The following is a 13,302-nucleotide window of genomic DNA, read 5'->3' on the forward strand; positions in this document are numbered from 1 at the left end:
AAGGAACATGTGAGGCCTCATCATCCTAAAGCATCGCTTTAATGCTCCCTGTGACCTACAGGGAAAAAACTCTGGCGTTGGAGGTATCTACGGATCGGCATGGTGTCTCTCCTCCTTCCCTTCCTTTGCTGTCTCCTTCATTCCGCTCACACTCAACTGCTCTGTCCCCCAAACTGATCAAACTCGTTCTCCTTCTGCTCTTTTGTCTCACCAGCTCTTTCTTCCGTCGACCTGACCTTCTGCCTCTCTCTTGGGCCTGAGAACGCATAGTGACCCACCGGCGAGGGGCCCTGTGCCCGGGAAGCAAGAGAGACAGCAGAGGCCTCATACGGCTCATACCCAGGCTGCCTCCTTCAGAGTCCAGTCCCCCAGGAGTAATTTTCCATCCACCTGAAGAGCCCGGAGCCCCTGCCCTCTGAGGCTGTCCTTGGAGGGGACTGTAAGCCCATGACTCCGTCTTAACCCCGATCTGGCCAACCGTGCGGCCCAGGGCAAGTTAACGCACCAACGCTGGGTGGTGGACGGGAGGGCGGGAGCCGCCGGGAGCAGGGCAGAGGGCGGCACCGGACAGACCGCAGACGGGGTCGGCCGGGCCGAGCGCTGTGCGCGCTGCTGGTCGGCAGGGCCCTACCTCGGGCGGGCCGAGCGGGGAAGAGGCTGAGACCAGGGTGGGCCCCGCCGGGGGTGCGTGAGCCCGTCGCGGCCCGCTCCGTGTGCCCGCAGTGAGAGCGGGGGGCAGAGCCCCGCAGGCGGGACGCAGCGCATCTGACGAGCTCGGGGCCGGCCCCGCGGAGCAGCGCGCGGCCGCCGGCGGGACGCCCCACGCGACCAGCCCGCGGAGTGTCGGGGAAGCGGCCGGGGAAGGGCCCGGGGCCGGCACCCGTCACAGGGTCCGCGCGGAGGACGGCCCCTTCCGGAGCACAGCGTCCTCGCCCGGGGCCCTTCCGACCCGAAGGTGCGTGGCCACCGGGGGGCGCGGGGGGCTCCCGGCGCCGCCGGGGCACAAGACCCCGGGCCTTCGCGGAACCGAGCGCGAGGAGAAGCCAGCGGCCCCCGCGCGCCTGCTGTAGCCGTCAGCTTCGGCCCCGCCCCCGGACTTCCGGATCAGCTCCGGCCCCGCCCCCGGACTTCCGGGCCAGCGGCGGCCCCGCCCCCGTGCTCTGCGCACGCGCCGGCGCCATATTGACAGCGGCTGCTCGGCCGTGGCGGTGGCGGCGGGTGTTTTTCCTCGTGAAGAGTCTCGGTGGCCGTCTCCACTCTTCCGTGTCCCGCTGGTGAGCTTCTGCCCCTGGGCACCCGCGGAAGGGTGGCAGCCCTCCCCGCGGCCGGGGCTCGTGAACCTCGCAGAGCCGTCTCGGCCTGCGGCCGCCACCAAGGCGCCCAGGGTGCCATGACTCTGCACCCGCTTCCTCGGCGACAGGCCGGCGGTCGTGGGGCTCGGCTGCGGGGCGCGCGTCTGGGTCGGGGCCGGGGCCGGGGCGGCGTCCGAGCTGGATCTAGCGCTCTCGTCGGCGCCGGGACTGGGGTCTCAGCTTGGTTCTAGCGCGTTCCTTGGGGCCGCGTCCAGCGACAGCTTGACTGTCGCTCCCGTCGGGGTCGGGGCCGCGGTGAGAGCTGGGATCTGGCGCTCTCGTCGGGACCAGGGTCCAAGCTTGGAGCTAGTGCGCACGTCGGGGCCGGGCCGGGCCGGGGCCGGGGCCGGGGTTCGAGCTGGCATCTAGCGCGCGGGTCGGGTCGGGGTCCAAGCTTGGAGCTAGTGCTCACGTCGGGGTGGTGCTGGGGTCCCAGCTTGGATCTAGAGCGCATGTCGGGGCCGGGGCGGGGGCCGGGGCGGATTCGAGCTGGGATTTAGCGCGCGGGTCGGGCCTGGGTCCAGGCTTGGACCTAGTGCGCACGTCGGGGCGGGGCTGGGGTCGGAGCTTGGATCAGGCGCTGCGATGGTCGGGGCGGAGGCTGGGGTCTGAGCTGAGATCTAGTGCTCGGGTCCCAGTTGGGGATTGGGCTCCGCATCCAGCGAGCTCTGCCCAGTCGGGACTGGGGTGGGGGTTTGGTGCGCACTCTGGGGCTGGGGCCAGGGTGGGGGTTGTACAGCTGGGATGGGGGTGTCACTTGGGAGGGTGGGTACCCCAAAGTTGCCCTGCTGGAAGTGCACCGGAGGTGCGCAGTGGGGCTTGTGCTCAGGGCTGTCCTTCCCTTTCCCATGCTGACAGGTGTACAGCCTCCTAACTGGTTACCTTTCCTCGTGCTCTCCTCAGCTACAGTGATCTTCCTAAATGTCATCCAGTTCCTGTGACCCTGTGGCCCACAGTCTTGCCGTGAGCCACATTGCCCGAGAGAGAACATTGGCAGTTTTTACTTGGGTTGGGGGGCTTTCAGGGCTAGGGTCTGGCTTGGATTTCTAGCTTATCTCTCTAAGCTTGCTTCTCAGTTTCTGGAATTTAGGAAAATGGGCTTTGCAGTCTGAAGTTTAGCATTTACACTAAATTGCACTGAGCCCCATTGTTGGCTTCTGCAGGAATAACAGGATCACCAGTCCCCTACCTCCTCTAGGTTGGGACTCCACATCATTCTGGAGAAAGAAAGCCTCAGCCTCTTCACTCGGCGTTCAAGGCTTGCGCGCATCGGTGTGCATGCCTACCTCTCCAGCTCTTTCCGGTTTATTTTAAGTTCAGCAGTGTGTCTCTTACCATTGAGCAGGCGTTCTCCTCTGCCTGGGCTGCTCTCCCCATCTCCCCGTGTCCTTCCTCTTAGGCCCAGGCGTATTTGTCTCTCCTATGTCTAACTTGAACTCATTTATTTTTATTTTTATTTTTGGTAATTGTTTCTCAAAAAACAATGGTGTCTGCCTCCCTCACCAGAGTACCAGATTGTAAGCTCTGCAGGGGAGGGAGTGGTGTTCCCTGTTTTGGGATTCCAGCATCTGGCCTTGTGCCTGCTGCATTGCGGACATTAGATGAGTGAAGGGAGTGAACAAAACAGATTTTTCTTTTTAAGTCAGGAAGTGCTCCTTAAATTGCAAGTTTCATTTTAATAATGATCTTACTTTCTTCTTACAGGAATTACGTGAAGTTCAGAAAACATGGTGAGTTGCTACGCATGCCTGTGAGCTGTTGCCTGATAAATGCTATTGCTTGTGCCTCTAGACTGGCATGAGGAAAGGGGACGGAAGGTAGAAGAGCTGCGACGGGGTCTTCTTCCCTGTCAGTCCCTCCCACACACTGAGCTTTGCACGCCAGGGTGTTTCATAAGACGGTTCGTGGACTGACTTCTGCTGGGCAGGACTCACTTGCCTGTTTTTCCTTTGCAGTCTCGAAGATATGACTCCAGGACTACCATATTTTCCCCAGAAGGTAAAATCGAAACTGTTTAAGCTATCTCAAATTAAAAAATGTCTGTGGGGCGCCTGGGTGGCTCAGTTGGTTAAACAACCGCCTTCGGCTCAAGTCACGGTCCTGGAGTCCTGGTATTGAGTCCCGCATCGGGCTCCCAGCTCCATGGGGAGTCGGCTTCTCCCTCTGACCTTCCCGCCTCTCATGCTCTCTCTCACTGTCTCTCTCTCAAATAAATAAATAAATAAAAATGTCTGTAGAGTTTGAACTAAAATGGGGGGGGGGTCCAATAGATTTTTTTTTCTTTTTTTAAAGATTTTATTTATTTATTTGGCAGGCAGAGACTACAAGTAGGCAGAGAGGCAGGTGGAGAGAGAGGGGGAAGCAGGCTCCCTGCTGAGCAGAGAGCCCGATGTGGGGCTCGATCCCAGGACCCTGAGATCATGACCTGAGCCGAAGGCAGAGGCTTAACCCACTGAGCCACCCAGGCGCACCAGAATTTTTTTTTTTAAGTTTTATTATATAAGTAATGTCTGCACAACAGGAGTCCCATGCTCTACTGACTGAGCCAGCCAGGCACCCCTATGTAGGAACTTTTTTTTTTTTTTTAAAGATTTTATTTATTTATTTGACAGAGAGAAAGATCACAAGTAGGTGGAGCGTCAGGCAGAGAGAGAGAGAGAAGCAGGCTCCCGCTGAGCAAAGAGCCCGATGCGGGGCTCGATCCCAGGACACTGAGATCATGACCTGAGCCAAAGGCAGCGGCTCAATCTACTGAGCCACCCAGGCGCCCCGTAGGAACTTTTTTTTTAATCCTTTGCTAAGTTCATCGTTTTTGTACTTGGGGCTGATTCTGGCCACCAGATTGGTTGGGTGCCTCATCAAGGGTGAAAGTGAGGCTCTTGTGTGTGTCCTGCCAGTGGTGTGACTGACTCGCTGGGGGCCGTGCTGCTGGGTACTCACTGCTGGTGTCTTGTAGGTCGCCTGTACCAGGTGGAGTACGCCATGGAAGCTATTGGGCACGCAGGCACCTGCTTGGGGATTCTAGCGAACGATGGTGTTTTGCTTGCAGCAGAGAGACGCAACATCCACAAGCTTCTTGATGAAGTCTTTTTTTCTGAAAAAATTTATAAACTGAATGAGTAAGTGGGATCTTAGGGAACGGTGTGTTAAGTGTCTCACTTTCTCACGCAGTGATATTGCACACATGTTGGGAGAGCTATTCTGTGTATCATGGTAGAATTGAAGAGAACGGTTTTTACCTCTGAGAATTTCTGCTTTTAATTTGTCTTGTCTGAAACCTCCTCGAGCCCCAGACCTCGTGTTACCCTCTTGAAGCGCAGAGTCAAGCCTTCTGTGGGGAACCGGAGTTGTGTATTGATAGGACTCAGGCTTGGTAGTCCCACAGATTTGGGTGCATTTAGAAGCTGTGTGACCCTACACCGATTATTTAACGTCTCTGGGTCTCAGCCTATTGGAGTAGTTACGGCAGTTTAGTGAAATGAAATAAACACAGACAAACCAGCACAGTGTGCAGCTTGTAGCAGGCCCTCCAAGCATTGCTCAGAGTGGGCTCTGGAATTCTGTGGAATTGCACTGACTCTTACCAAACCACAGGCCTCCCGGAGGTGTGGGGACATTTCAGCTGAGCCCTGTACCCTCGGTGACGGTGCGGTGTGTGGGACTTGGCAGCTGGCAGCGAGCAAGGCTTGCTGATTGGTCCGTCTCCTCAGTGGTGGGCCAGGCGCTGCTACTGACTGGGCTTCTCTGATGGGCTTGTCCGAAGGAGTGCTGTCCCCTCTACAGTGTCACTGTCTCAGGCTTGCCAGGCAGGACAGAGGCTCTCGAGTCTGTGGGAGAGCCAGGGCAGACCAGGGGACGAGGGCAAAGGTACAGCTGTCCCCTTCATGTGAGCCTAGCCCTGGGCTTCTAGGCAGCCTTAGAAAAGGCCCTTGGGTGCCCTCCCCTTCACCTCCCATCAGGCCAGGCCTCAGGAGGGAGGAGGGCACAGAGCAGCCTGTCTCCCTATCTGGTAAGACCTCTCTTGCCTTTGTTGATGAGTCTTGGGATTTACTTTAGCTTCTTCATGGTATTCCCTTGCCTGTTCACAGGGTGGTGATGGTAAATACATCTGTTGGGGAATTCATGAGTGCATTTGTTTAGTTTTCATGTGGAATGACATCTGGTTGAAAGTCTGTAAAGATGAAACTTCTGTCAGTGCTTTGGAGCAAGGGTGGTGCGTTTCTGACCGAACTTGCAGACCTCTCCCTGCTTACCGATCCCTGTCTTCCTTTTCTCAAGGGACATGGCCTGCAGCGTGGCAGGGATCACTTCCGATGCGAACGTTCTCACTAATGAGCTGCGGCTCATTGCTCAAAGGTATGCTTGTAAATAGCATTGGTGCAGGTACCTGCATTAGTGGCCGTATTTCTAAGGAGGAGTCATTTGTGCAAAGGTCCGAGTCATTAAAAAATGTATTCCTGGAAAATTCAAGTTTTCTTAGACTAAGGTTTTACCATGTTACTTCCTCTAAGCATATCCCAGTCGGCCATGCTCTCCTCACCTCTTGGAATCACAAGTAACTGTCCCTGTGGCACAGATGTATTTCCAGAGGGTATATTTGTTTGCTTAAGCGTATCTGTGTTTTAGAGAAAACTGTTAATATGCCAGTTTCTTTGTCGCAGGTATTTATTACAGTACCAGGAGCCGATTCCTTGTGAGCAGCTGGTCACAGCGCTGTGTGACATCAAACAAGCGTATACACAGTTTGGAGGTACTGAGTTTTTTGAACATTGTATTCCAAAGTTAAACCATTTTATGAACAATAACCTTTTTGAGATGCTAAAAAGAAATTGAAAATGAAATAAAACATTTTGCATAAATTCCTGCTTCGTGAATTAACTGGCTTCCGCTGTGTAGATTGTCGTATGTCTTATTAATAGACTGCTGGAAGGCCATAATGCCATTTTCAAATCTGGAAACAAATTGCTTTCTACATAATAATGAAATTCAGCACCAGTCTTCTGTGTCTTTATTCCTTTTTCTGGCTGTGCCCAAATCCTAGAGACAAAAGTGGCATTTTGGCTGGCGCTTATCTGTGATGCTCAGAAAACAAAGCAGTTTTTGAATGCTTCACTCCACAGAGAGGCTGTGGTCCCCTCCTGGGCTCAGGGAACCATAGCGATCCCGGACTCAGATTGCTGACATGTTTGGCTGTTTGCTGTTGCTGTTAAAGGAAAACGTCCCTTTGGTGTTTCGTTGCTCTACATCGGCTGGGATAAGCACTACGGCTTTCAGCTCTACCAGAGCGACCCCAGTGGGAACTACGGAGGATGGAAAGCCACGTGCATTGGGAACAACAGTGCTGTGAGTACTTTTGTGCTGCAGTGAAATTGAGCAAAAGATCTAAGAACCACCATAATTTTCCAGTGGCCGTGAGTACAAACTATTCTAAAATAGCTGCCGCAACCCTGACGTGACAGCAGAGCATCTTTGATCTTGCTGATGAGGAGCTCGCAAGCACCGCTGATACTCCCGGGACTTCCCGTCTACCTTTGTAACGAAAGGAAACGCCAGTTTTCAGTGAGAAGTGGAAACAGTCGTAGTTATTTTTCATATCCTAGTTCTCAGACCCCTTGACTGCTATCACAGACCCCTTGCAGGCCTGGGGAGGTCCAGGTTCCAGACCCCCTTGTCACCCCACGCCGTCTCTCCCCTCCCTGCCATTAGGGTTGTGCGTGTTGGTTATAGTGCCCACAGTGATTCAGTGGTTTCTCTTCTGACCAATCCATATTCCAAAAAAGTGCAGGAATTTAAAGGAAATTCTTTGTTGATTCTCCTTAATGTCTTACAGGCAGCCGTTTCAATGTTAAAACAAGACTACAAAGAAGGAGAAATGACTTTGAAGTCCGCACTTGCTTTAGCTATCAAAGTCCTCAATAAGACCATGGATGTGAGTAAACTGTCAGCTGAAAAAGGTAATTGGCGTTCACTCCTAACGGGCTCACTTGAGTGCGAGAAGCCATTGAGCAGCTCCTGTGTTTACCCTGACATGTCCGAGTTCGTTGACACCGCAGCCTTAATGAATTGAGCGGCGTTAGACCTGTTTCCTAAGCGAGGATGCTAAGCCTTTGTGAGGTTCGGTGCCTTGACCGTAATCCCACACTGTGTTCTGAGCGTGAGGGCTTGGGGCTGAATGTTCTCAGTGTCCCCGGTTAGAGATCTGAGTTGTGCTTTTAGTTTTTTTTTTTTTTTTTTTTTTTTAAAGATTTTATTTATTTATCAGAGAGAGAGAAGGGGAGAGAGCGAGCACAGGCAGACAGAATGGCAGGCAGAGGCAGAGGGAGAAGCAGGCTCCCTGCTGAGTAAGGAGCCTGATGTGGGACTCGATCCCAGGACGCTGGGATCATGACCTGAGCCGAAGGCAGCTGCTTAACCAACTGAGCCACCCAGGCGTCCCGTGCTTTTAGTTCTTAACTGATCAGTTTCTCGACAGCCTGCTCTGTATGTGTGTGCGGACGATCACGGGCATGTGCTTACGTGCTCATCCGCATGGTGTGTGTCCGAGGGATGACATTTGCACGAAAGGGGGTATCCTCTCTTCTTTAAACCCACTGGTCTCTTCTGTTTCCCATGTTTGCAGTTTTAAGTACTTGATTTAGTTTAGCTCTGTGATCCTATAAAACTATTTCTACATAAGGTTTTCAAAAATTAGGGTCAGTTAATGGAATGATTTAGTTTAGGATACTTGGGCCCCTGGTGTTCCTTAGAAAATGCAGTCGACTTGCAGACTGTCCTGTCGTGTTCTTCTCCCTCATTTCAGGGAGGCAGTACTCTGTTTCCCCTGCTCAAAAAACTCCTTCTCCTTTGGTGTCAGTTTACTTTGCTTGTCTGTGGTCATGGAAGCTGCTTTTCATGCCTTCGTTTTGAAGAGCTTTCCAGAGTCCATGAAAAAGGCATGGGATTACTGGTTAGAGACTCTGTGCCTTCAGGGGCTCCGTGGAGGACATGGAGGCTCCTGCTGGTGTCGCAGCTAATGGCAGGCCAGCTAGAGCAAGAGGTGGGTGTGCTCTTTGAAGGAAAGTGACAGATTGCCGAGTCGGAGGTCAGGATTGGTGAGGGACCTGTCGGTAGGGGCGTGTGTGTGTGTGTCGCTGGGATCCGGACAGGAGGGAAGGTGAGGGAAGGTATTGTTCGCTGTGGGAGCGGGAGTCGGCGTAGTGCTGGGCCTGGGCTCCGGGGGAGCTGGGACTGGGAGCCATTCGCCGAGGGCATCTGCCTGTAACCGCGTATGCTTCCTTGCAGTGGAGATCGCCACCCTGACCAGAGAGAGCGGGAAGACGGTCATCAGAGTCCTCAAACAGAAGGAGGTGGAGCAGTTGATCAAAAATCACGAGGAGGAGGAAGCGAAAGCCGAGCGGGAGAAGAAAGAGAAAGAGCAGAAGGAGAAGGACAAATAGGAGGACCCAGGGGTTCCGTAGCTCTCGTGGGGTCACTTCAGGGCCCTCGCTGTCCTCCTTCCCACCCTGAGAAAGCCCTCGCTTGTTTTCGCCTGTGCGGGGAGACGAGGGTGGCACCAGCTGCGTCAGGTCCTCGCCGTCTCTGTCCAGTTGAACCCTGCACCGCGGTGGACTGCTGGTCGTGGACGCCCTCGCCCCTCCTTGTTTTGGGTAATAAAACGTGGAAAGAATGGCGGAGGTGAAGGAAGACAGTGTCTGTGGCAGGAGTCGCGACAGCCCCGGGATCGGCAGAGGCCGTGGTCTGCCCGTGATCTAGGTGCGCTGTGGCGGCCCGTGTGTGTGGCGTCCGTGCGCGGGGACAGCTGACGTGGTGCTAACTTCATAAATGGGAAGGGGGGCGTGGCGCAGTCGGGGTTTGCTTTGCTGTTGTCCCCCTTCCACTGGGAGCAGAACAGAGAGTCTTTGTCTAGGTGCCTGCGGGGTAGAATCCAGGGACGCAGGGCCTCATGCTGTCCCCGGTGTGGATGGGTTCAACCTGGACTGGAAGTGTGTGCACACGCCTGTGTGAACGTACACGTCTGTGAGGAGTTAGTGACGTGTGGAAGATGTGACAGTGAAACCCCGCGTACCCACCCCCCCACTCTGCCAACAGCAGTTTCCAAGCGCCCTGTGGGAAGGGTCCCCCGCAGTGTCCCTTTCCCATGTCCTCCTGTCTGCGGGGCTTACATCCTGGAATCCCGCCCCCTGCTCTTCTCACAGAGGCTCTGTCCACAGGGATGTGTGTGAGGACGAAGGCAAGGGCTGGGCTGGAGCCGGGGGTGGGGATGGGCAAGGCAAGGTGAGGGTCCTGACACTGGGACAGGCTGCCCACAGCCCGCGCTGAGATGCAAAGGCAGCAGTGGAAGAGAGGAACCAAAGAGGGGACAGTTTACATCGACCAGAGGGAGCTCCACTGCTGAGTCCAGCTGTCCTTGTGATGGAGCCCCCTTTGCCAGAAGCTCCAGAGCTGCGTTCCCCTGACTGTGGCCCCGGCCGGCCCGCCTGCACCCCACAGCCTGGGTGTGGGAGACACCAGAGCTCCCCGGGGACTTCTCAGGCTTGAGGGCCCATGAGAAGCACACGCCCAGCTTGTTGGAACACACAGGGCCCCAGCCAGTAGGTGTGGGCAGCAGGGGCGGTGTGTGCCAGCCCCACTGCTGGCCTTCCTGCCAAGGGCTGTTCCCAAGACCCTCTGACATAGTGTTCTGTTGTTGTTTATTTTAAGATTTTATTTGTTTGACAGAGGCAGAAGCAGGGGAGCAGTAGGCAGTGGGAGATGGAGAAGCAGGCTCCCCACTGAGCAGAGAGCCCGATTCGGGGCTTGATCCCAAGACCCCAGGATCATGACCTAAGCCAAAGGTGGATGCTTAACCCACTGAGCCACCCAGGCGCCCCTTTGTGGTTCTTTAATCCAGATGGCTTTTGCTCTAGACAGCTGGTTCCTGTTACTCCCAGTAGCTGTGTTCTGTCACATTGTCCTGAGCACCGGATGAGCAAATGCTGATCCGTGGCCTGGGGGGAACGAGTATCAGGCCAGGATCCTGAGCTGCTGGCCACGCTTGCACCAACCGGTCAACATGTGGCCTTGTTTTGTGTGTGTTTCTGTTTAAAGACATCTTATCAATGTGTATCGGTAATTCATTGTCTGGGCTCATGGCCAGCAGCTGTAACCTGCCATCTGACCCTTCCATCTCCTCCATGGGGGGACATCAGCAGGCACTTTGGCCCCAAGTTTAGGTGGGATCACCAATAGCACAAAGATGGGGAAAATAGGCATAAAATAGACCAAAAGAGTGCTGTTGGTGCACAGGCTGAAATGAGGCAGGGTTCCACTCTGAAGCTGGCTGGGCCCGTCCATAGGGACCACGAAGGTCCCGCCCGTGCTGGCTTGGGGTGACAGGCAAATCTGCAGACGCAGAATCTAAGTGGTGATGGTCGGCTCCGTGGGGCCACGTGATCCTTTGGGTCTCGCTCTGCCCAGAAGGGGAGGTAGATGGAGAAGGGAGGTGCCTGTCTCCAGACCAGACCCAGGGTGCAGGCGTTGGCCACGAGAGCCTCTCACACGGGCTGTTCGGACAGCCTTGTGCCAGGTCTTCCCTTCAGTCTGTCCTTGACACGGCAGCCAGAGCAGTTCTCAGTACAGGCCATGGCTGGGCCGCTCTTCCTGCATGGGGACAGCCGCTTCACTCTGGTTCACAAGGGGCCCTACGGCTCCTTCCTCCACCAGGTGCTCGTCTGAATGAGCTGCTTGTTTCTTGAAATAACCGAGCCTCTTCCACCCCAGGGTCTTTGTGCCTGCCTGTCCTTCTGCCTTGAGACTACTCTGCCCTGGGAGTGTCTGCATTGCCCACCCTCCCCCCGGCCCCCTGCCCATGTTCAGTGTCCCCTTGTTTGGGCCATGTCCCCAGAAGGAGCAGCCACTCCCCTGCACACGCCTCCTCCCTTTCCCTGTGGCCATGTTTCTCCAAGCCCTCACCCCCTGGCACATGTGCTTACTGTGCAGAGCTGGGACTCAAACAGCTGTGTCCCCGCACTGAGAACAGAAAGGGGCACATATTAGGCCTCAGATACTAAGGACTGAGGGAACAGTGGTCCTTGATATGCCGGAGTGAAATCCTGAAATCCACGGCCTTCCAGTCCAGGTAGTAGAACTGGTGGGTTTTCTGTGTCCTGACCACCCCTTGAGTACTTCCCTAAAGTTAAGAGAACCGCAGAGGCCAGGGTCCTAGCACATTTTCCTGCAACATCCAGAACAAAGATTCAGGACTCCAACCTAATGATGGAAAAATCTCAACATACCTTTTAAAAAATAAATAAATAATATATGTATTTAAGGATTTTATCTATTTGACAGAGTGAGCATGAGCTGGGGAAGGCAGAGGGAGAAGCAGCCTCCCTATTGAACAGGGAGCCTGAGGTGGGGCTCGATCCCAGGACTGGGATCATGACCCAAGCAGAAGGCAGATGCCTAACCGACTGAGTTGCCCAGGTGCCCGTATGGTTTGTTTTTTTTGTTTTGTTTTTTGTTTTTTGTTTTGAGTCCTCTCTGCACCCAATATGGGGTTTTGAACTCACAGTTCAGAGAGGAGAGTCACACACCCACTGACTGAGCCAGCCAGATGCCCCTGGCCCTTTTGTTGAAATAATTTCATGCTGGGGAGAAACGGAAACCTGGGGGTGGGGTAGGGGCTGCCCTAACTGGTTTTTCCCTTGCTCCAAGATTTCATCCAGCCTAGATTCTCCCCGGCCCCATTCTGCTCTGTGGTGTCTTCATGGCTCCGGGTTGCAGGGTGTTGCTGATGCGTCCTGGCTGTAGCTCAGCAGTCCTTACCTGGACACAGGCTCTTCCTGTCAGGGCATGGCTGGGGCAGGAGCACTGACAGACAGAAGCAGGGAACCAAGGAGCTAACAGGCTGAAATCGTGTTGATTTCCCTCGGGCGAGTTACAAATCATGTTTTAAAAATGACTAATGTTTAGGTGTTCTTGTGTATAATTTTACTTCTGGAGGTTTTTTAAATCAGAAAATAAGCAAGACTCAAATTTCTGCTGTCTAGCACTTCGAAAGGTCCATGAAAGCATTAGCAGTGCAAAAATATTCCACGTTCTGGAGAAGAAAAACAACCCAGAAAGTAGATTCATTTCTGTTCCTATTTGCCATGTTGCTGGTAATGTTAAGTGATGGCAGTTTGTGGCTGAGTAAGACATGTTCCCGGTTATTACTGTGCCGGAAGGGCAGGGCTGTAATCTACTCGCTAATGCGGACACGTGCTGGACCCCGGTGGCCGCGAGCTGCTCGGGAGAGGGCCTGGCAGCGGGACAGCCTCCCATATTTCTGGAACGGCTGTAGCTGAGCAGAGCTGGAGCCGAGCTCTCAGGGGAAGACGATTAAGGACAGGAGATGAGGCTGGAAATGTGCAGAGACAAGACAGCTTTGCTGATCGCGTAGCCTGTGCTCTGCGCCATGCAGGAACCACAGAGAGTCTCTATTTTTTAAATTTCTTTTCATGATTTATTTATTTGAGAGACAGAGACAGCATGGGGGGGTGGCAGAGAAAGAGGGGGAAGCAGACTCCCCGCTGAGAAGGGATTTCCCATGCGGGGCTTGATCCCAAGACCCTGAGATCACAACCTGAGCCAAAATTGAGAGTCGGACTCTCCACTGAGCGCCCCAGGCAGCCCAGATTTTTGAGTGAATGCGGGAAATGAGTACACCCTAACTCGAGCCAGCCGCCGGCTCAGGTGGGAGGAGACAGGGTGGGGAGGCCAGCCTCGAGGCTGCAGAAATGGAAGGAAGGATGAGGGTCCCGGTGGTGAAGAGAAGAGAGGGGGCAAGCTGCCCGGGGCGAGGAGCGAGAGGAGCCGCACCAGGGCCGCTGACTTGGCCCGCAGCTCAAAGGCATGAAGAACAGGAGTGGGGCCCCAGAGGCTTCGTCGGGGCAGCCTCTGACCCTTGGTTTCAGCTCAAGACATGCCC

At 54.7% G+C, this 13,302-nt stretch overlaps 1 protein-coding gene across 1 annotated transcript; it reads left to right on the forward strand.

Annotated features, from left to right (window-relative positions):
* Positions 1 to 1,111: 1,111 nt before the first annotated feature.
* Positions 1,112 to 9,018, forward strand: PSMA4 (proteasome 20S subunit alpha 4). The gene is made up of 9 exons (XM_082736526.1): positions 1,112 to 1,274; positions 3,057 to 3,082; positions 3,308 to 3,350; positions 4,309 to 4,471; positions 5,631 to 5,708; positions 6,014 to 6,102; positions 6,565 to 6,695; positions 7,183 to 7,306; positions 8,634 to 9,018. The coding sequence occupies exons 2-9, from the start codon at positions 3,080 to 3,082 to the stop codon at positions 8,786 to 8,788; spliced, it is 786 nt and encodes a 261-aa protein (XP_082592652.1). The 5' UTR covers positions 1,112 to 1,274; positions 3,057 to 3,079; the 3' UTR covers positions 8,789 to 9,018.
* Positions 9,019 to 13,302: the final 4,284 nt, after the last annotated feature.

The sequence above is a fragment of the Mustela nivalis genome (assembly GCF_964662115.1).
Source record: "Mustela nivalis genome assembly, chromosome: 6".
NCBI lineage: Eukaryota > Metazoa > Chordata > Mammalia > Carnivora > Mustelidae > Mustela > Mustela nivalis.

What these genes read in the sequence shown, in the direction of transcription:
- PSMA4 (XM_082736526.1), top strand. An exon ending in TACCATATTTTCCCCAGAAG is followed by an intron (nt 3,351 to 4,308) that starts GTAAAATCGAAA and finishes GGTGTCTTGTAG; the next exon opens with GTCGCCTGTACCAGGTGGAG. An exon ending in TAAACTGTCAGCTGAAAAAG is followed by an intron (nt 7,307 to 8,633) that starts GTAATTGGCGTT and finishes GCTTCCTTGCAG; the next exon opens with TGGAGATCGCCACCCTGACC.